Genomic DNA, 23,772 nt, shown 5'->3' on the forward strand with positions numbered 1-23,772 from the left:
ACAGAACAGTTCCCCTGACCCTCACCTATTTCAGAATATAGCTGGAATATTGTGAGACCCCTCAGACATTGCATATGCTGGAACCTGGAGCGAAAGCTTCGATGCCAATTTTTCCAGCAGAAATCTGAACTGCAAAAGGAATCTCTAAAATGTTTTAGAAAAGAAATAGTCCAATGGTTGCAGTTCTGCTCACTGAAAAGATGGGGATGCTTCTGAAGTTTAATTGGCCAACTGCAATGTGTGATGGTCTGGCTGGATATATTAAAATCATAATAGTGAAAATTAAACTTTTATCATAAATCTTAGTATTGCAATCCATGTTGTTGTTCTTTCTGTGCAACTGAATATTCTGTTATTTCATTTTGCATCATGTTTACTTTTTAATATTGTGACGGACCCAGAGGACCCCAAAACTCAGCAGCAATAGAAATTCACCAAGACAAATGGTTATTTAAACAAAAGTTACTTTTAATTTTCTTTAAACATAAAACAGGATCAAACTTTAACTTATTGCTATTAACTTAATCTAACAACCTCCTTTTAATTCTAAATGCACATGTAAGTTCAGAAAAGTTATTTGATTCACAGTCCAATCTCACTTCTTGCCCCTCCAAGTTCACTGGTATCAGGCAATTCTTATACTGTGCATAGAATTTAACATGTATGCATCTTCACCAGGCTTTGGTGCTTGAAATGTAAATGGTAACAGCTCAGGAAGGTTCTTGTTGGTTTTCAGAGAGATTTGTTGCTCGTTGGACATACACAATTGATTCCTTCCAATCAATTGATTCCTTCTAATCAGCCACTTCAGTGTCTTGCCAAAGAAACTTGCCCCATCAGGGTTTTCCAGTTGATAACCTCTTTCCTCCAGGTCACAACAGAGTTCCTTTTTGTTTCCTTTATTTCAAATGAAACATTATACAGCCAACCATCTCTTCTTGTATGGACCACAAGGGTTTTGACCAGGCTGAATTTGGAACCCACAACCTGCCTTTAAAATGGGGTTTCAAACAAGCTTGCCAGCTTCTCATCTTCCAGTCCCAGCTGCTGCTGCGGAACTGTAGAACTGAATTTTCTCTCCCTCTCTCTCTGTGAGAAAACCTTCCAAGAACACCAAATTGCATTCAGACAGACTGCGGCACTGGACCCAATCTTCAGAGTCTGTTCATCTGTTGCTTTCCATTACTCCACAGCATGTCCAATTAACACCTACTTGTGAAGTGTCTATTGGTATTCTTCAAAGATTTTGCAAAAGTACTCAGAGCCTGGATTGCCTGACTTGAGCAGAGCTCTGGCATTTTAAATGAGATCTATGTTGTGAAGTGTTTGTGTTTGTTTGTGGCCTATACTAAAAAAAACCCCCACAATTTATCTCCTTTAAAACATATCTAAATACAATATAAAGTATAACATGATCCATCACAATATGTTTATCGTAGAGGCTAATTAGGTTAAGAAATCAGTCAGTTTCCAAACAATTATTCTTACTAAATATCTTTGATGAATTTGAAATTGTTTTTTGAAGAGTTGCTGTGTTTTCTGGTTATATTTTTGTTCACTCTGGAGAAAAACTTATGAGGAAGTTTTCATTTTAATGCTTTACCCATTAAGCTAATTTGGTTATATTTAGTGTTGCTCACAATTATTTCAATGCCTTCAGTAAAACACTAATAGGGTATGATGTGGAATTCCGAGCATTTAACTAGGCAGCATTTCAAAATATTTGGGTTATGGGCAAAATATTCTGTGGTTACTATTACCTACGAGCTTTTTTTTGGACAATTTTTGTATTAATAAAATTAAGTTAAGCAATTCCTTATGTTTTAGTACTATTAAACATACTAATGCCTAACACTGCTTAATTCCTTAATAACCACAGCTCAATAACAAATGTTCCAGTCCAACTTTGTTGCCAATTGTTAACTTGCATATAGAATTGTAAGATTGCATATGTTATCAATCAGTTATATTCACCTGGGTCGGATTGAATTAATTAATGGTACTGCATAATATTTACGTGTGTGATGTTTGAAGAAAGAATGGATGACTTGAGCAGAGAAGTAGATTTATGTACAGAAGTTAAACAAAAAAATCTGCAGATGCTGACTTTTCCTGTACACAAAAGTGCTGGAGAAGCTTAGCAGGTAAGACGGCATCCATAGAAAGTAAAAGGCTGGCAACATTTTGGGCCTGAGCCCTTCATCATGATAAAAAAGTTATGGTTGTGGAAAGAAAGATTTTGTTGCCACATTGATTTGGAAAGTGAAAAGTGATTCATACTGAGAATATGTCTCTATTACCCTGGCCATCAAGTTCTCTGCCATTCATTTCTACACCGTATAAACTGAGCTCTTTTAATATTCTGCGGAATGATTCTGGATTCACTATCCATTTCATAAATAGTTGCTTGAGGAAATGTACAGAATTTATCATGTTTTAAATTTAACAAAACTCATCCTCTTTCAGTTGTCCTTCTCATAATATGTTTCATTGAAGCCAGCAATACAGTTCAAGTTAAACTCTGGAGTTAAGCTGAGGATCAGAATTATTCATATGACCCAAGTTTATTGATGGTCTATTTCTTGTTTTTACATTTAGCTACGCAAGATTACATGTGGTGTCAATTAATGTTGAGTGTTTCAGGTAATATTTTCCAGTAATACAATTTACTTTATAATTCCTGGAATTGCCTGGACCAATTTAACCCTATATTGTCTTTGTCCTCATTTTGTTGAAATTGACACCTCCCCATCTGCTCTCTGATAAAGCATTTGCGTCATTGGTCTTGTCGCATTAGGTTGTTTAGGGCATCCACTTCTGCGCATTTCAGTTCATCTTTGTTTAGTAGTTTCTTTTGGATTCTTTTTCAGGAGAACATAATCACTGTGGAAAATATATTGGAAAGTATCACTGGTTAAAAAGCATCAGGACCTCATGTACAAACTTTGTACAAATATTATTTATTTCCTAATTCCTCAGTTTGTTGCCACTAATTTGATTTCTTTGTTTGGTAAATTTTAATACCTAAATTCTACAGTTAAATTGACTTCTACAGGCAGTTACTTTTCCAATATTTTTATGAATCGCATGTTAAACATTTTAATGGGTAAAGTCTTAAATGTATTGTTAATCAGAACAGAATAAGTACTTCCTGCAATGTGTTGTTCATTACACTATCACTGCTTTGTAGAGATATTAATAGGACAGAAATATTGTAGATAAATGGGATTATTGAGAACAGGCATCACAGTCTAGAGAGGCAGGTTGTGCCAAAGGGCTCATTTTTGTGCTGGACCACTGAAAAACTCACTGGCGGCACAACAGTCTATAATGCACCCAAGGCTTCTCTGTCTGAGGGCACAAACGCATAATTAAACAAACCAAAATAATTTGGAGAAATTTTCTACCTTTAAGCCCCTTTTTCATAGAGGCATGTTGTTCATCGGATGTTTTTCTGTTCTCCTAAATCTGCAGGAAATTATGTTACAATTTGTTGATACGGGTGTATACTCCCATTTCATCAGAACCATTCACAAATCTATACCTTTATGATATTTATCCTATTAACCTTTATTTCACACTCACAGCTTGAACAATCATAAATAGAATGACCACATTCAAGGACACAGGGAGACTGTTCAGTTCAGCAGTGAGAAGGGTATGCTCTTTGGCAAGTGCTTAAAGTTGCTGTCCCTATTTAATCAGGGACATTTATACCCATTGGGTCTATTAATACTGTCCAGCAACTTTTTACTTGTTGATTGTGAAACTGGAATTGTTTTCATTCCCTCTCATGGTTCAACAGCAATTCATCAGCAAAGAACTGCACGATGCACAGTTAGCATAACAGCAGCGCAACACCATTATAGCGCCAGTGACCCAGGTTTGAATTCAGCATTAATCTGTAAGAAGTTTGTACATTTAGCACGTGTGTGTGTGTGTGTTGTGTGTGTGTGTGTGTGTGTGTGTGTGTGTGTGTGTGTGTGTGTGTGTGTGTGTGTGTGTGTGTGTGTGGGCCTTCCTCCAGGTGCTCTGGTTTCCTCCCACCTTTCAAAAAAACGTACGGGTGTTGTAGCTTAATTGCCATATCAGGTCTGTTACTGTGTTGTATGTCTACATTTTAAATTTAAAAACATTAGAAAAAGGCCCGGCATCTGCAGATATTTAAGAAGTCTTCCTGTGTCCTCGAAAAAGACCAGATTCTATTCTTATCTGTGAGGGACAACTGACAAACTATGCCATTTAGCAAAGCTAATTCTAAAATGCTGTCTGCTCATTGAATGGTTTGGTCATCTTCTGTGATTTAGGTTTAAATTCATTTTCATCTACATCATTACATCGTTTAGGTGCAGGGAAAGTGTTACTTGCTGCAGTGTCCCATATACATAAAACCCATATCATATAACAACACACGAAAAAAAATAGTTCAGAAGAAAGAGGGAAAAATAATAAATATGCACATTTGGTTTTAGTCCAAAAATATGATACGAGTCATTAGTGCAGACAGTGTAGGTGTACTTGAAGTCTGTATGGTGATGGTAGTATGGGGAGATACAAGAGCCTGTTGACTGTTATAAATACACTGTTCTTGTGCCTCAAAGTGACAGACTTCAGGCTTCTTGTACCTTGTGCTGGAAGATTGTGGGAAGAAAGCATGATTGGCAATCGATTATGATGTTGGCAACCTTCTTGAAGCAGCATCTCATCTAATTGCCTTTAGTGGATGCAAGTTTGCTGCCTATGATGGACTTGGTGAGGTTTCCACTTTCTGTAGCCTTCTACATTTCTGTTTATCCAAGTTTCCAAATCAGACTGTGGTGCAACCAGCCAGACCACCTGTAGGAGTTTGATGGAGTATTTCACGAGATGGCAAGTCTCAGAAAATAAGAGGTGTCCATAAACCTTCACAGTTTTGAAGGCCTTTCAAAAGAAAGTGCCACTTTGGTTTTCTTCTTTAGAAATATTTATTTTTGTATTTGGATGTATGCTTCTATGTTGAACAGTATTTTGGTGGGGGCGTGGCAAGATGGCGTAAGGATCAGATGTGCTTTCCAGTCCTCTCCTGACTCTATCTTATTGTTTTGTCTAGAAATGCCCGTTAAAATTCTTTAAAAATTTAGATAATTTCAGTGCTGTTAATTTAACTTATGATGGTACAATTGATGGAAAAGAGCAAAAAAAAAACGACAACAGATTATCAAAAAACTACATTTTCCAAAAGTTCAAGTTTTGGAGCCTACCTACAGGAAAGACACCGGGACTCAGCGTGAAATGGATCCCAGGAGAGAGGTACATTGTTCGGATGTAGAGCTCTATGTTACATCAGCAGAACCCCCTAAAGAGGGTGCCAAACAGCCTTTAGAACAAAGAGTTACTCAAAGGCATTTGTCAGCTGTAGAGGTGGCGTTGCAAACTACATCTCTTGAGATATAAGAACCTATACAACTTGATGTACTGGGAGAATTTAATACATTATGGACTGGGGAAAACCCCGGCCAGCGTCCTCCAGTCATTGCTGGAGAGGCTGTGGCTGGGGTTTCCACAAGCAGTCATACTACAAGGAAGGCAACCAGAATGAAGGAAGGAATAGAAGATCCTTTGGAGAAGAAGCAGGAATCTGTCGAGCCAAAATCTCTTCCAATTGAAAAGATTTTTGTGAATCTTGAATCTAAATTATCTTATACATTGCAGGTATTATTCAAGATTATGACTGAACTTGGTACTAGGTTTAATACTTTGGTGAAAATACATTCTCAACAGATGGCTGAGTTTGGAGCTTTTAAGCTTGAAGTGAGAGATAAATTTAATTTGTGTAAAGAAGATATAGACGAAATACAGGATCAAGTTTTGATGTGACCAAAATGGTCGAAGACTTACAAACTCAAAATAAAAATTTGGTGAAAAAGATTGATTATTTGGAAAACCAATCCAGACAGAACAATATAAAGATTATTGGTTTGCCGGAAGGTATGGAGGGACCAGACCCAAGAAAATTTTTTACTGAATGGATTCCGCAGGTGTTGGGTCAAGAATATTTCCCGGAAGGTATAATACTGGAACGTGCTCACGGAGTCTTGCGTAGAAGACCTATTTCAGGTCAAAGTCCAAGACCTGTTTTGGTTCGTTGCTTGAATTATTACGACAGAGAAATAATTTTACAAGTGGCTATTAGAAATGCACAACAGAGAAAATCACCCTTGATGATTCAAAATAATTGAGTTTTCTTCTCTGCGGATTTGAGTCAAGAAGTTATGTTCCAACGACGGGAATTCAATCCTGCTAAAGAGTTGTTGTGGAAGAAAGGTTATAAGGCAACCTTTAGATATCCAGCTGTTTTGAAGGTTTTTCAAGATGGTTGCCAACCAAAGATCTTTGATTCTCCAAAGGAAGCTATAGCATTTGCTCAAGAGCTGCGAATTACTCAGTTTCAACAGAGACATAGTCCGCCACGATCTCTAAGGAGACAAGAGATGGAAGAAAAGAGCCGTGCTCCAAGAAGGAATGGTTGTAATGGTGACTCGGTAGTTGGAGCTGATTAAAAGAAGAGTTGTCCTTTTTTTTTCTAATGTTTTTTTTTTAAAAAAAGGGATATTAAATAATGATGATGTTAGTTTAAGATGAAGTGAGAGTTGGGGGAGAGAACTGGATAGGCACTATTTCCTGAAAGTCATCTGCTACGTGTGAGTTATCTCACACCCATTTTTTTTGGGAGTTACCGCATTGTGCGCTTTAGACAGGAGGGGGTATTTTTAACCTCCTACCTGTTTTTTTTTTTCCTTTTTTTTTGTATTATTAGATTAAAGAGTGAAGGAGTTTTTTTTTGTTTAAATATAAAAAAAAGCATAAGAAAGTATTTGATTGTTTAAAAAACTAAAAATTGATGTGGTTTTTTTTGTAAAGTTTATTCAGTAGATAAGGAATATCTGAAATTTAAATGTGAATGGGATGGATAAGTTTTTTTTTAATATATTTTTTCTTTAACTTTAAGGTGAAAGGAGTGGCAATTCTGATGTATATTATTTTGCTATTTTAGTTATAGAACGAAGGGAATAATGGTGAAAGTTATAAATTGAATTGTACAATTTTTAATGAGGCTTGAATTTTGTGGTTTATGCTCCATTTGTTGAAGATATAGATTTCGTTGTAGATGTGTTTTTATTATTCGGATATCTGAATTTTAGCTAATGATTGGGGATATTTAAATGTGGTATTGGAGCTTTTATTGGATAACTATTTAAGAGTAAAAGGGAAAAATGGTGGAAGAGTACTAAAATTGAATTGTACAATGCTTAATGAGATTTGAATTTTGTTTTAAGATGGTGGTTTATGTGACTAATATGATGATAGATGTGAAGTTAGTTGATATTTGGTGAAGGTTTATCTCTAGAGAAAGTTTTTTTTTCATCTTTTTTTCATGTTATTTTTTTTAAGAATTGATTATTGTTTAAGAATTTTTGATAGATAATGTTACTAACTTTACTAATTTTGTATATTAAGTTTGAGTTAAATATATGTTTCATCTTAACTCCGTTTGTTAAATATATGCATTTAAGTTTGATTTAAAAATGTTTTTTAAGTCTGATATTTTAGTATTAATTACTTTTCTTTTTGTTAGTATTTTAATCGGTTATGTTTGTTTTTTTTTGTAAGTGGGTTTTTTTTCTCACATATATTATTAACTTTATTAATTCTTCACTCTTTATTTTGGGGGAAGGGAGGGTTGGACTAATTTGAGTTGGGTTATTAATGTGTAATAATTATTGGGGAGGGTATAGTTTATTTAGATTACTGATATTGTATTGTAATTTTATTATTTTATTCTTAATTTTTTTTAATGTAATCCTATATGTTATTCATGCTATAAAATCTTAAATAAAGTTAAAAAAAAAGAACAGTATTTTGGTATCCCAGAAGTTAATTTACTGTTCTTAGAACCTTGTAGATAAGGATAGTTTTCCTGGACTGTTATCTTCCAGCTGGGGTACATTTGTTTTGCCAAAGTGGCCGCCAGTCTTATGTGATCTTTTATAAGTTTAGCTGGCAGGAGCATCAGGAGTGAATCCTGCTCCGATCTTAATTTTGCATTCCAATAGTTATTGCTGGTCAACTTGCAATAATAAAAAAGCTAGCTGCTTCTATGCATTTATTGCCAAGGTGTTAAGGATAGTTACAGCAGCTGCTATTCCTGAATAAGGCAAAAATCAGCCAACCCATGACACACTAGTGTCTAAACCAGGAATATTTCCAATGTGTCCAATTCTATTCTGAGGTGCCAGAGGATTGGAGGGTAGCTCACGTTCATTAAAAAAAGCTCTAAAAGTAAACCTAGGAATTATAGGCTGGTAAGCCTGATGTCAGTTGTGGGTAAATTATTGGAAGGTGTTGTAAGAAATCGGATATACAATCATTTGGCTAGCCAGAAACTGATTAAGGATAGTCAACATGGCTTTGTAAATGGTAGATTGTGTTTATCCAATCTTGTAGTGCTTTTTGAGCCACTTACCAGGCGAGTTGATGAAGGGAAGGCTGTGGAAGTTGTCTACATGGCCTTTAATAAGGCCTTTGACAATGTCCCACATGGGTGGTTAGTCAGGAAGGTTCAGACACTAGGCATTCATGGCGAAGTAGTGGATTTGACAATGGCTGGATGGGAGAAGCCAGAGAATAGTGGTGGATGAGAGCTTCTCAGATTGGAGACCTGTAACTAATGGTGTGTCTCAGGGATTGGTGCTGGGACCATTGTTGTTTGTCATCTATATCAATGATCTGGATGATAATGAGGTAAATTGGATCAGCAAGTTTGTAGATGACACTAAAATTGGAGATGTTATGGACGATAAATTAGGTTTTCAAAGTTTGCAGAGGGATCTGGACCAGCTGAAAAAATTATTGGAAAAAAAGTCAGATAAGTATGAGGTGTTGCATTTTGGAAGGACAAACCAACAAAGGACATATATGGTAAATGGTAGGGCACTGAGGAGTGTGGTAGAACAGAGAAATCTGGGATTGCAGATACATCACTCCCTGAAAGTGGCATCACAGGTGGATAGGATTGTAAAGAGATTTTTTGGCGTATTGGTCTTCATAATTCAAAGTATTGAGTGTAGGAGTTAGATGTTATGGTGAAGTTGTATAAGACAAATTTGGAGTATTGTGGTGCAGTTTTGGTCACCTAACTCAGGAAAGATATCAATAAGATAGAAAGAAGGCAGAGAATATTTACTAGGATGTTACCTGGACTTCAGGAACTGAGTTACAAGGAAAGGCTAAACAGGTTAGGATTTTATTCTCTGGAGTGTAGAAGAATGAGTGGAGATTTGATAGAAATATTTAAGATTATGAGGGGGATAGACAGAGTAAATGTAGATTGGCTTTTTCCACTGAGGGTAGGTGACATATAAACTAGAGTACATGGGTAAGAGTGAAAGCAAAAATGTTTAGGGGGAACCTCTTCATACAGAGAGTGGTGGAGAGTGGAATGAGCAGCCAGCTGAAGTGGTGAATGTGGGCTCAGTTTTAACTTTGAAGAAGAATTTGGACAGGTACATGGATAGGAGAGGTATGGAGGACTATGGACTGGATTCAGGTCAGTAGGATGGCAAAAAAATGGTTTGGCACAGACTAGAAGGGCTGAGTGGGCCTGTTTCTGTGCTGTTAAGATTCTATTATTGGATGAAATTTTGTTCTCTGCACTTTTCTTGGAGCTGTCTGAGGGCAAAGACCATGTCAGTAGTTCCTCTGTTTGCGCGAAAGTCGCACTGTGATTCTGGGAGAATATTCTCGGCGACACTAGGTATTATTCTATTTAGGAGAATCCTAGCGAAGATTTTGCCTGCAATGGAGAGCAGTGTGATTCATCAACTTTGTTGACCTCACCAAAGCCTTCGACACCGTGAGCAGGAAAGGGCTTTGGCAAATACTAGAGCGCATCGGATGCCCCCCAAAGTTCCTCAACATGATTATCCAACTGCATGAAAACCAACAAGGTCAGGTCAGATACAGCAATGAGCTCTCTGAACCCTTCTCCATTAACAATGGCGTGAAGCAAGGCTGTGTTCTCGCACCAACCCTCTTTTCAATCTTCTTCAGCATGATGCTGAACCAAGCCATGAAAGACCTCAACAATGAAGACGCTGTTTACATCCGGTACCGCACGGATGGCAGTCTCTTCAATCTTTTTTTTAAATTTTTTTATTTTTCACACCATAAATCACATTAGTCATGATACACACTTTTTCCTTTTCACACATATACAGTGACATTTTCTCCCCCCCCCTCCTCCCAACCCCCCCCCCCCCCCACCCCCCCCCCATCCATTTAAGGTATACAATCTAGGATACATTAAACCAGTCAGACAATGTTGTCACTCAACAAACATACACCAGAAATTCTACTGAGTCCATTCTTTTCTTTCCTTCTCCTTCCATCAACTTAGGTAATGATTGTCCCCGGTAGGTTTTCGCTATTGTATTTAATGTAAGGCTCCCATATTTGTTTGAATATTTCAATATTATTTCTTAAACTATATGTTATTTTTTCTAATGGAATACATTTATTCATTTCTATATACCATTGTTGTATTTTCGAATTATCTTCCAATTTCCAGGTTGACATAATACATTTTTTTGCTACGGCTAGAGCTATCTTAACAAATCTTTTTTGTGCATCCTCCAAATCAATTCCAAATTCTTTGTTTTTTATGTTACTTAGGAGAAAGATCTCTGGATTCTTTGGTATATTGTTTTCTGTTATTTTATTTAATATCTGATTGAGATCTTCTCAAAATTTTTCTACTTTCTCACATGTCCAGATTGCATGAATTGTTGTTCCCATTTCTTTTTTACATCGAAAACATCTATCAGATACTGTTGGGTCCCATTTATTTAACTTTTGAGGTGTAATTTATATTGTATCAGTAGTCTCTTCAATCTGAGGCGCCTGCAAGCTCACACCAAGACACAAGAGAAACTTGTCCGTGAACTACTCTTTGCAGATGATGCCGCTTTAGTTGCCCATTCAGAGCCAGCTCTTCAGCGCTTGACGTTCTGTTTTGCGGAAACTGCCAAAATATTTGGCCTGGAAGTCAGCCTGAAGAAAACTGAGGTCCTCCATCAGCCAGCTCCCCACCATGACTACCAGCCCCCCCACATCTCCATCGGGCACACAAAACTCAAAACTGTCAACCAGTTTACCTATCTCGGCTGCACCATTTCATCAGATGCAAGGATCGACAACGAGATAGACAACAGACTCGCCAAGGCAAATAGCGCCTTTGGAAAACTACACAAAAGAGTCTGGAAAAACAACCAACTGAAAAACCTCACAAAGATAAGCGTATACAGAGCCGTTGTCATACCCACACTCCTGTTCGGCTCCGAATCATGGGTCCTCTACCAGCATCACCTACGGCTCCTAGAACGCTTCCACCAGCGTTGTCTCCGCTCCATCCTCAACATTCATTGGAGCGCTTTCATCCCTAACGTCGAAGTACTCAAGATGGCAAAGGTCGACAGCATCGAGTCCACGCTGCTGAAGATCCAGCTGCGCTGGGTGGGTCACGTCTCCAGAATGGAGGAGCATTGCCTTCCCAAGATCGTGTTATATGGCTAGCTCTCCACTGGCCACCGTGACAGAGGTGCACCAAAGAAAAGGTACAAGGACTGCCTAAAGAAATCTCTTGGTGCCTGCCACATTGACCACCGCCAGTGGGCTGATATCGCCTCAAACCGAGCATCTTGGCGCCTCACAGTTTGGCGGGCAGCAACCTCCTTTGAAGAAGACCGCAGAGCCCACCTCACTGACAAAAGGCAAAGGAGGAAAAACCCAACACCCAACCCCAACCAACCAATTTTCCCCTGCAACCGCTGCAACCGTGTCTGCCTGTCCCGCATCGGACTTGTCAGCCACAAAGGAGCCTGCAGCTGACGTGGACATTTACCCCCTCCATAAATCTTCATCCACGAAGCCAAGCCAAAGAAAAGAAGAAAGAATTGGATGAAATGGGAGGTGACCAATTGTACATTTGCTCTACTGATCCAGGCACCTCTCTTGGCAGCTCAGTATTCCATTGAAATAAAGATTCATTTGGAATGAAAGTTGACATTTTTAAAAAGATGTTCTTGCTGGAGATCTGGATTGAATTAGCTGGAGATCTGGATTGAATTAGTAAAAGTTATTTAGTTGAAAGATGCCTTAACTGAAGCAAGTCAGGGGAAACTTGGCCTTCAAATTATTCCTGGTGGTTATTAATCCATGGAACCAAAATATTTGTGATTCTCTCAGAGAAGCTACAAGGGTAGCTTACTTAAGAAATGTTTCATTGCATAGATTTTCAGGGAAATGTTGCTTTCCTTGTGTAGTGCTCTAATTCCTCCTGATAATACACTATGATTAATTTGTGAAAAATTGATTCTTAGGAATAAAATTGTGAGAGATTGCAATGTAAGGAAAAAAATGCCTTTAGAAGATCAGCCATAATATGAAAACATTCAGAATTATGGGGATACTGGAGAGACTGCAGATGCTGGAATATGGAGCATACCTTCACCAATTATGTATGGATTTCCAATAGCATAGCTCTGTAGATACAGCAGTTTAGTTAGAAAGTTGTAGTTTGCTAATTATTTTTCGTTGAAATCTTCTTTCAAGCTGTACCAGTGCTTAGCAGCTAGGGCAACGAAAGATATCCAGTAACAATAGGAAAATATCAGTATTGATCATAAGGTGAATAAGAAACCAATGGAAGTTCTAGTCTACTTCATTAAGTGTGCATGGCAGTGCCCTGGAGGGATCCATGGCACTCGCTTTTCTCTGTCCAGAAAGTAAGGGGGAGGACAGTGATTTTGGTTTATCAAGCGGTGAAGATGTGTTTTTAATGACTCACTGAACTACTCAGCTGCAATTAAGGATACCTGAGGGGAGATTTGATAGAGGTATTCAAAATAAGAGTTAATAGACGGAGCAAATGCAATAAGGCTTTTTTCACTGAGGTTAGGTGAGATGCAAACCAGAAGACATGGGTTAACAATGAAAGGGAAAGGTTTAGGGGGAACTTCTTCACACAAAGAGTGGTGGGTGCGTGGAATGAGCTGGCATCTGATGTGGTGAATGTGGGCTCAATTTTAACATTTAATGAAATTTGGACATGTACATGGATGGAGGGTGGGGTGCGGAGGGCTGGGGACTGGGTGCAGGTCAGTGGGACTAGGCAGAATAATAGTTTGACATAGACTAGAAGGGCTGAAGGGGCCTGTTTTCCCGTGCTGTATTGTTCTGTATTTCTATGGTTCTCTTGGCTGAAGCTCCACTCTCTATCTCTGGCAGTGCAAGGCTTTTCCAGCTGTATCTCTCATTGCCCCGTGGTATCATAACATTGAAATTGGTGGCCTTTCTCCAGAAACCAGCTCACTATGGGAAGAAGGACAGGCAATGACAACTGGGGAAAATGTTCACTGCTATTGGGACAGGGGAATTTTTGTTTCATTTTCCTTTGGTTCTTGCAACAACACTGCTGTTTCTGGGTGATAAAGCAGTTCCAAATACTACTTGTATCAAGAAAAGGGTAATAAGAGACACTGCAAATGCTGGAAATCTACAGAAACACAGCATCCCTGCAAGGAAATAGATAGTTGACCTTTCAGACTGAAACTATTCATTAGGACTGAGGTGGAGAGGATGAGCAAAAATAAGTTCTTTGGAGTCACCATCTCAGAAGATCTTTCTTGAACCAAGCACATTAATGGCATCATGTACAAAGTCCATCAGCGGCTCTACTTCCTCATTTTGCAGGGGGTTGGTATGACATTGGAAACCCTTGCAAATTTCTACAGATGTGTGGTGCAAAGTGAGCTGACTGGGTGCATCACAGTCTGGTATGGGGACACCAATATACCCCTCAGCCTAAACCCTTGCAAAATATAGTGGACATATCCCAGTACATCACAGGTAAAACCCTCCCCACAGGGAACACTACCGACAGAGAGCAACAGCAATCTCAAGGATCCATATCACCCATCACGCGCTCTGTTCTCACTGAATAGGTGCCACAAGACTCACATCACCAGGTTCAGGAACAGCTGCTCCCCCTCCACCATCAGACTCCTCAACAACAAACTCAATCAGAGACTCATTTAAGGAATTTTACTTCTATAGTTTATTGATTTTTTTTTCTCTCTGTTTTGCACAATTTGTTTATGTGTATACTACTTGAGTAAAATTTTTAAAAACTATTAATAAATGGTAATTCTGCCTAGACTGCAGGAAAAAGAATCTCAGTGATGTGTGATATCACTAAGGTAATCCGACAATAAATCTAAACTTTGAATGCAGTTTACTTTGTAAGTTATGAAATCAGTTACTGGGATTGATCTTTTTTTTCTGCATTTTATTCCAAGTGTGTACTGTTGTTTTATGCTTTTTTAAAAAACCAAATGCTCATATTTGGAAAATTCATTGAGAGGGGGGAATAGTTTGAGCAGAAAATTACTTAATTATCCAAAATGAAGGTAAGAATTTGTCTTGTTCTGCTGCCAGCAGATGGCATGGTCATACCACTGGAGAAAAACTATTTTGATCTCTTTAAACCTGGGGAAAATAATTATGAAAATATGAGCTTAAATATACCACCCAGCAGAAAGATGAATTTTTATCTTTTGCATAATTTGATCAAAGATTAAAAATTAAAGCAAGCTAACCTTTTTCATAGGATTTACTACAATATCACACCATTTTATGTGCCTGTGAAAAAGTTACTTGTAAAGTTCATTTTATCTGAATATTGATGCATAAATACTGTGTCTTGTTGTTGTAATTTATCTCCAGTTAAATTTGTTGACAAATGGCCTCTTATTATCAAAGTCTAAGTCAATATTATTAAAAATATGGTCTTATCTGTAATTGAAAATGTTTTACCTCATACTAAAATTTCAAATAGATTTAAATTATGTAAATATAGAAAACCTTTACAATGCTGAGCAGAAATGTACTTTGTTATATGCGCTAGTAAGTTGTGTGCTTATGAAATTGAAGAACCAATTCTCAGAACAGTGCAAGATTCAGTGCACAGGACAGAGAACAGCTTCACCCCAGCACATGTCACATTGCGTGCACAAATAATGTCGTCATCCTGAAATAAATCTCTTTCCTCTGGCATTACTTTAAAGGAGCTAATTTATGGCTTTACATACTGCATTGAATGGGCAAGTATAATTAATCCACTGGTATTTCAGGAAATATTTCACTAAGATTATGTGTTAATTAGTCAAATCTAATTAATTGAAAAGCGATTCTATTTATGATTTGTGAGAAAATACAAACTCTGAGATTGGATATTGCTAGACTGTGACTGGCAACATGATCTGGCACATGTAACATTAGCTCAAAGTCAACCAAATATATACTAGCCTCAAGTTTTAGCTGACATTAAGTCATCAGTTAATACAGCTCAGTCATGCTCCTTAATATCAGGCATACTTATTTCAGCAGATAACTGGATCCAGGAACCACTTTTGGTTGCTTCCCAGGGATGGTTACTGCAGGAACATTTCTGACATGAGACTGTTTCTATTAATCTTTTGTGTATTTTTAGTCTTGTTGCTGCTCAAGTAATCTGTTGACCAAAAATGGTATCGTTCTGCCAAAGAGGGACTTGATGTCTTTTGTTGTATGGTGATGGTGCCCCAGCCAACAGGACAATATAAGCAACTTATAAAACCTGGATAGTTCACATTTCTTTCATCCGAAAAAGAAAAGTCCTTGGTGGAAATCCAAGAATTCTGTTCAACAGTTTTTCTTCCTCTCTTCCAAGAATCCATTCTTGATGGGTGTATATTGTCTTGCTTTTGTATGCACAAGCTTCACCATCTATTGCATCAGACCCAAAAATCTATTTCAATCCAGAAGCATCATGTTTATAAAGCAACATTGCTGCAAAGCTGGCCTCTTATGGATTGGAAATAATTTATTTCACTCTGACAATTTTTATTTGACATTTGGCTGCAAGGATATTTGTTCAAGAAAACTCTTAACTCTGTTCCAATTTTGGGTGCATAAGATTACATTTGTCTCCCTCATATGCACTTGACTGGTACAAAAGGAACATTTAGATTGGGATGACATACTTCCAAAACAGCGTTATGCTGTGTTTTGGTTTCAACAAGAGCCTTATTGTTTTTGTAAGGTCGTTCAGAGTTCATAGCAACATGATATTCTTAAGGTGAAATTCATCTGAAATTGACACCACATTTAGTTCACCTGAAGTGTGAGCTGAATGCCATCTCTTGCTGAACAATGTAGTGACCTCAGCAAACTGATTCACAAGCAAGACAGCTAGAATATGTGCATCTGATACATCATGAAATGCTGTGTGTGTTATGTTCTCTTCTATAATGTACAAAAAACTTCAAAAATTCCCCTTTTAATCAAAAATCTACTTTTCTGTCTTAAAAGCATTTAAGGAGGCAGTGTCAACTAAATGTAATGAAATACAATAGTCTGCAGATGCTGATTGGTATTAAAAACAAAAAACACCGGAGGAACTCATCAGATCTCTCAGCATCCACAGGAGATAAAGCTAAACAGTGTAATGAATGTTTCGGGCCTGAGCCCTTTATCAAGCCATGGCCTGATGAAGGCAAATGTTGGTTATATATCTTTACCTCCTATGGACCAGCAAAACCTGCTGAATTCCTCCAGCATTTTTGTGTTTTTACAATCCTGTACTATTTAATTGGGCAGAGAATTCCACAGATTCACTACTCTCTGGGTGAAGCAGTTCCTTCTCACTCCTTAATTAAATCTACTTCCCCATATCTTGAGGTACATTCCCTAGTACTTGTCTCACCTGCCAGTAGAAACAACCTCCATGCTTCATTCTTATCTATGCCTTTCATAATTTTATACGTCTCTGTAAGATTCCCTTCATCTTTCTGAATTCCATGGAGCAAAGGATCAGCTTCTTAACCCCTTTTTACACTTGCATCCCACTAAATTGGCCTTTCAGTGTCCCGGGATAGGAATGGTGTTTTTGCTGTTCACACTGGGACACAGCACATGTTCACACTTGCAAGGAGCCATCCTCGGGGTTAGGATTGTTCTACCTTCTACCAGTGACATCATGACGCATCAAGCGATGGTGGACTTGCCCTAAATCTTGATTAATGTATTATGATCTTATGTTATAATTAATTTTGTTCAAATGTTATTAAGCTTTATGTATAGCACAGTATGAGCTCTTCAGCCCTGTTGTTGTGCCAATCTATATAAATCTTTATAAGGGACCATGGGAAAGTGGACATTTTTAAACAGAATGGAAAAGTTGGTAGTGCTATCACACACAATTTATAAATACCGTGGCGGGGGAAGGCGTTGGCGGACCTGCCGTCCCAGAATTCTGTGTGGTAGAGAAAGGGCTGTATGCACGGAGCACTCATGAAGGTGTTTCTTTGCTGCATGATATTCTGGGAAGGCAGGTCCGCCATCGCTTTTCCCCCATAGTCTTTATAAATTGTGTGCTATAGCGCTACCAACTTTCCCACACTGTTTAAAAATTGTCCGCTATTTATTTCCTCTCTCTCTCCCTTGCTGTTACTTTCCCATGGCAAAGTTTATACCTTCAGTTTAATCTTTTCTTTCTTCACGTTCTTGCACTCATGCAAAAACTTGGGTCATTTCAGGCAATTGCCCATTCCACACTTTCCTGATTGCAACACCGACATCTGTAGACGCCAAGGATTGCACTAGGGTTCGAGGCAGTCTATCCATGGCATGAGATGACATCATTTCACTCTGGCCTTGAGACAATTTTCATTCTACGCTAGACCCTTTATAGGCCGATTGGCCATTAATTCCTGGGACTACTTGCAAGTGTGAAAGGGACTTTAATCTCTCCACATAGGCTAAAACTCTCATTTCTGGAATGAACCTGAAGGACTTCCTCTGCACTGATTCCTCTCTCAAGATAAGAGACCAGAACTTCCCTGCATTTAAAATTCAATCCCTCCAGCAATGAATGACAATATCTCATTGCTTTCTCAATTACCTGCTGCACCTGAAAGCTTTTGGTGTTTCATAAACGCACAAGTGATATGAATACTACTTTTGATTATGTGAGTACATCTTTTGTTACCTGAATTAAAGTAATCCATTAACCACCATACTGTCTGTTGAGAGTTAATTTGTGCTGATGCTCTGTGTGGGAATTTGCTCCAAAAACGAGCAAATACTGGAGATATGAATAAATTATTTACGTTGCAATACATATAATGACTATCAAAACATGCAACTAAAGACGCTGAGTAAAACTAGATGTAATTGGGATTATTTAAACTTGGCTGCAAAACAGTTAGGTCAGAAAATTAAATCTTAATGGAAATAATAATTAGAAAAATGGATGTAAAGGAGGAAAGGGAAAGTGGTGCAATCATAAAACGGAACTAAAATTTAAGTGTATAGAAATGAAAAGGAAGTGGACACTGGCACCAAGATAGAAGTAATATGTTGGCACATAATAGACCAATAGAGTCTGAACATATGGAATAGGTATCTGCTGGTTGTTCTAAGCTTTTTTCCAATTCTGATGAATGGTTGTTGCCCTGAATTTTTAATTCTGTTTCTATTTGCACAGATCCTCCTTGACCAGCGGAATGCTTTCAGCACTTAGTTTTAATTGTAGAAGGAGAATAGGCCATTTATAATGACTGGAATTATATATGTGGCTACACTGGACAACAAAGATTTTGCTTCCTGAGCACATTTAGGTGTATTTAATGATTTTTGGGCTGCTGACCACAAAAAATCACCTTCAAATATACCTATCATCTACTATTTTTTAGATAGAATTAATTTTTCTTATTTCCTGCCATATTTTAAGTCTACTAATGTATTGCCTACAAAGCAAGCTGTTTTGGTCAGTCCAATCATACCTGGGCATACATTCAGTGCAGGTGCTTTGAAAATGTTGTCTTAGGCCTGGGGATGTATGGAGGGCATTTAAAGATGTTATTGAGTATTTTCTTAGCAACTAGAGAGCACCAAACCACATCCAGCTGATTGACAACAAGAAATTGAAAATTCATTTTCTGCATTCACACTTGGACATTCTTCCCTGTTGATCTTGGTGCAGTCAGTGACAAATAAGGTGAAAGGTTTTACCAGGGCATTGGAACCATGGAAAAGTGGTATCAGGTCAACTGGAATCCATCAGTGCTGGCTGACTATTGTTGGACACTGACACCAGAGGCATCAGATGCTGATAATCAGCTGCAAAACATTTTTTGGTCAGTTGAACTAATGTAATCATTATGTGATTAAACCTGCTAAATTCAATAAAACAATGTTTCCCACCTCCTACGTAATACCGCAAATCTGAAATTATCTTTGTGTTTCAGCTTGAAGTTGTCTATCATATCCCCATTTATTTCAGGAAGCAAACTTTATGAAGAAAGTTGTCGTCCATATGGACACTGCGAGACCTGCTGAGGTCCTCCAGAATTGTTGTGTTTTTACTGAAATTATATTGTCAGTTTGGTGATTAATTCTGGAATCTTCTGTATGATTTGGATATCTACTGGACTACTCTTTTCTCCCATGGTCCTTTAGAAGACTAAAATAACACATTTATGAGTGAAGAATACTTTGGTGCATATTTGAGAAAAATTAGCGTATGTCAGTAAAAGCATATGATTAGCAGTGATATTTTTTCCCATTGTCTTTCAATCTAGTTTTCATTATTAAAACCATAATAAAGTTGATTGACTTCAAGGAACTTAATTGGTTGTTGTGTTAAAACTATTGATTTCTTTTGAAACTAAAGGAAATAAAACCTTGTAAAAAAAAAAAAATTGATATTTTTCCCAATGCTAACAAAAAAATGTAATTTACAGTGCCCGCCATAAAGTTTGCATCAAACACTTTTTTCCTTTCTCCCCCCCACCCCCACCCCCTCCCGTGCCTCACAGTTTTAAATTTGATTACTTTTGGAGTCTGTAGTTGCCGTTTTTAAACATGAAGACCAGAGTTGTGCCAATGTAAGTCAAATAAGCCATTATGAGGCTGAAAAATGAGAATAAAATAGTAAAAGACATTGTTCAGATCTTAGGATCGCCAGAATCAACTGTTTGGAACATCAAAAGAGCGCACTGGTGAGCTCACAAACCAAGGAAGTCCTCCACTGTTGATGACAGAAGAAAATTCCCCAAACACTTGTCTTGACAGATCAGAAACACTCTTCAGGAGGCAGAGTGGATGTGTCAATGACTACTGTCCACAGAAGACTTCACGAACAGAAATACACAGGCTACCCTGCAAGATGCAAACCATCAGTTAACCACAGAAACAGATAGTCAGATTATAGTTTTCCAAGAAGTATTTAAAAGAGACTGCAAATTCTGGAAATGGCCTGTGGTCAGGTGAGACCAAAATGATCTTGTATCAGAATGAATGCAAGAGGAAAGAGTGAAGGTGTAAAGGAACTGCCCAAAATCCAAAGCATACCACCTCATCTGCAAAACATGGTGGTGGGCTGATAGAGATAAGGCATGTAAGGGTGCCACAGGTCCTGATGTGCTTATTGTCATATTTGATGTAATTGCTGATGGCAGTTGCAAAATGAATTGAGATGTAGAGAAACATCTGATCTGCTCAAGTTCCAGCAAATGCCTCCAAACCCATTGGACGGTGCTTCATCCTACAGCAAGACAATGATCCTAAACATTACTGCTAAAGCAATAAAGGAGTTTTTCAAAGCAACAAACAGGAAAATTCTCGAATGGCCAAGTCAGTTACCCAATCTAAATCCAATTGAGGATACCTTCCATAAGCTGAAGAGAAAACTTAAGGAACAAGCCCCCAAAACAAGCAGGAGCTGAAGATGGCTGCAGTAGAGGCCTGGCAGAGCATCTCCAGAGAAGATATTTAGTACCTGGTGATGTAAATGAATCACAGACTTCAAGCAGTCATTGCATGGAAGGGATATACAACAAAGTATAAAACATGATTAATATACATATCATTGTCATGTTCCAAATATTATGGTACCCTGAAATGACAGGACTATTATAAAAAATTTCTACATGGTCAAACCAAAATGTACACATATAACCTTTTATAAAATCAAGAATATGCACTTTAATCACAGGTGAATCATTTGATTACAAATTTAAAACTGTAGAGCACAGGCTAAATAAATGAAAAAAAGTGTCCTTGTCTGCAGCTATATGCACTGTTTGAGATAAGTTATTTATTAATTACCATATGCCTTTACTTGCAGAATTATGGCTAAGGCTGCACTTGATCTTGGCTCCTGGAGAATTTGATAAAGCATTTCATTCTTCTATTGTTAGGCTTTGCTCCTCTTATTTCAATCTCTTATTTTCTGCATGAATAACTTCAGCATCAGTGTTTGTGATGCTCCAGAGATAGGATAAATGGTCATTTGAAATAATACGACAGATGCAGATGTCAGTAAGAAAAATTGGTTGGTTGTCAGTTAGAATTCATGAGTATGCACATGTATCATAAAAGATGTTACTATAATCACATTTCACAGTATTGCAGTTATTGAAAATGATAGCTTTATACTGAGAAAGCAATGGATCATTTGTTAAGTGTTTAAACATTTGAGTCCTATTAATGTGTTGCTGGATGTAATTCAAATGTTCCAGGAAAACTAAACATATCTTTGACTTACAGTTTGTATTTAATAATAATATACTTTAGGTGGCAGTAGAGCAACACATTGTGCATTAACTTTTTGATATAATTTTAAGTCTTGTTTCTTCCATTGTGCTGTAGCTGTACAATGAGAGCAAATATGACGATTTGTGTCAGGTTTTATTTGATGCTCAACTCGGTCACCTCATAAATTGCTGGTTTAGGGAGAAGGAACCAACAGTTATTCCTATTCTTGATCCCACATCCCCTGTGGAGAAGGAGAAGCAGAGGAGATGAACCTCAAGATGGTGACCATGGTGGTGGACCAGCGAGGGGCTCTGCAGCTGAAGGACACACATAGGTGGCAAACTCGCAGGCAAGGAACCCACGTAGGCTGTGCAACTTAAAGTCAAAGGGCTCACATCAGTCTGCAGGCTTCTAGAGACTGGCTCGTAAAAACCAGGTATTGGAATCTGGATTCAAGAAGGTGTTGAGGGGTAAGAAGGGCTCCTGAAGGGCCTTGGGTGCTGAATGCTTCCTCATTGTATTAGGGGCTTTGATCTGGGCTCAGGTTGCTAATGGTTTGAACTGAACTGGAGTCTGTGTGACTGCAGAGGCTAAGGGAGCTCTGGAGACAAATCCATGGATACTCAGTGACTCTGAAGTGATCCTCTTTTGTTTCTCTTTCTCTGACTATAAGGGACGTCAGGCAATGCTAATGGTGAATCTTGTTCTGCCTTAAGGTACACTAAAGGCAATTTGGTGCAATATTACATTTCTGCTTTATAAATAAATATATCTGATCTAACCTGACCTGAAAGGTGACTGCCGAGGACAGCTGAAAAGCTTCCAAAATAGATGGAGTCGCTCCTTAGGACCTGACCGCTCTTTTAAAAGGCAAGGGTAAAAAGTCAAGGATCCTTCTATAAATGCTGACTGACTCCCTCTGATGACATAAACTATAACTTTATAATTTATTTTATTTAAATTTAAAAAAAAAATGAAGTAGTATTTCCTTGAAGGAGGAATACTTGGTGCTGATGTAAATGCTACATATCATTAGGCAGTGGTGCTGCCAGCCAGCATTGCACTTGTTCCTCTTGGTGGTCAGGTGCAACTCTGGAGCAAGTTTAGTAAATAGGGTCTCTGCCAGCAAGGTGAAGTGGATTGTCATGCATGGCACCACATCCTTTATTCACATTTATATTGGAACTAGGAAGATTATGTGACCACTGGAATGATAATTAATAAAGGAATATTTTTAAATCAGATAATGAGTGTTTAGCACATTTCTTAAGTCCTGCATTTGATGAAGAAAACAATCAAATACTTAATTAAAACGTCATTGGAGACCTGAACTTAGAAAAGTTAGCCCTGCCATGTGTAGCTTTCTCATTTCTATGAGAGAAGATTGTGGATTCAAGCTGAATGGCAGGGTCTTGAGACCACAAATCTGGACTTTGTTGCAGCCCAGAGAAACTTGACTTTTTCCACTTTATCTCAGTTGCATAGTGAATATCCCATTGTGATTTTTGTTGAAAAGATAAATGCGAAAATGCAGGATCTATTGAACAAGTCTGACATGGACTATGAGGAAGGAAATTACCTTTTACCAGAATGAACCAATTAGAAATCAAACACATTTTAAATTGCAGAAAAGGGAGAGGAATGGAGAGAACAAAGGATGGAGAACCAGATACTAAATGGCAGTTTTTGTGGTGCGGGCTGAGGGAGAGGCCACTTCTCCCTCTTCTCTGCAACTTTAAATGTATTTCCTTTTTCAGAGGAAGGGTCTCGCTTCACAGATGCTGCTTGATCTGTTGAGATTTCAAAATCTCTACGTTTTTATTTGAGATTTCTCGCATTTGAGCATTTCAAATTGTCCCTGGTGTCCAGACCACTATTTAGTTCTCAATCAGATGAATTGTATTCAAATTAACAGTTGTATTTCCTATGTAACAACAATAGTTACACTTCAAAAGTTCTTTTTTTGGGTATAAAATGCTCTGCAATTGTATAGAATGAGAATCTTTAATTTTTCACATATTTGGAACAAAGAATGTCTGTCTAGAGGTACAGATGACAGCTAAAGTTAAGGATGTAAAATGAAGGAACAATTCCAAA

At 37.9% G+C, this 23,772-nt stretch overlaps 1 protein-coding gene across 6 annotated transcripts in view; it reads left to right on the top strand.

Annotated features, from left to right (window-relative positions):
• The window catches only part of snx19b (sorting nexin 19b), a 125,943-nt gene that overhangs the window by 40,403 nt on the left and 61,768 nt on the right, over window positions 1-23,772 (top strand). Inside the window, exon 10 of one of the 6 annotated variants that reach the window (XM_069894915.1) lies at window positions 18,623-19,345. The exons of the other annotated variants lie outside the window; for them this stretch is intronic. Coding sequence (XP_069751016.1) covers window positions 18,623-18,692 — 70 coding nt within the window. The 3' untranslated portion in view covers window positions 18,693-19,345. Of the gene's footprint in view, window positions 1-18,622; window positions 19,346-23,772 lie in introns of those variants that run through there. 6 annotated transcript variants of the gene reach the window in all.

This window comes from Narcine bancroftii, chromosome 8 (assembly GCF_036971445.1).
Source record: "Narcine bancroftii isolate sNarBan1 chromosome 8, sNarBan1.hap1, whole genome shotgun sequence".
Lineage (NCBI taxonomy): Eukaryota > Metazoa > Chordata > Chondrichthyes > Torpediniformes > Narcinidae > Narcine > Narcine bancroftii.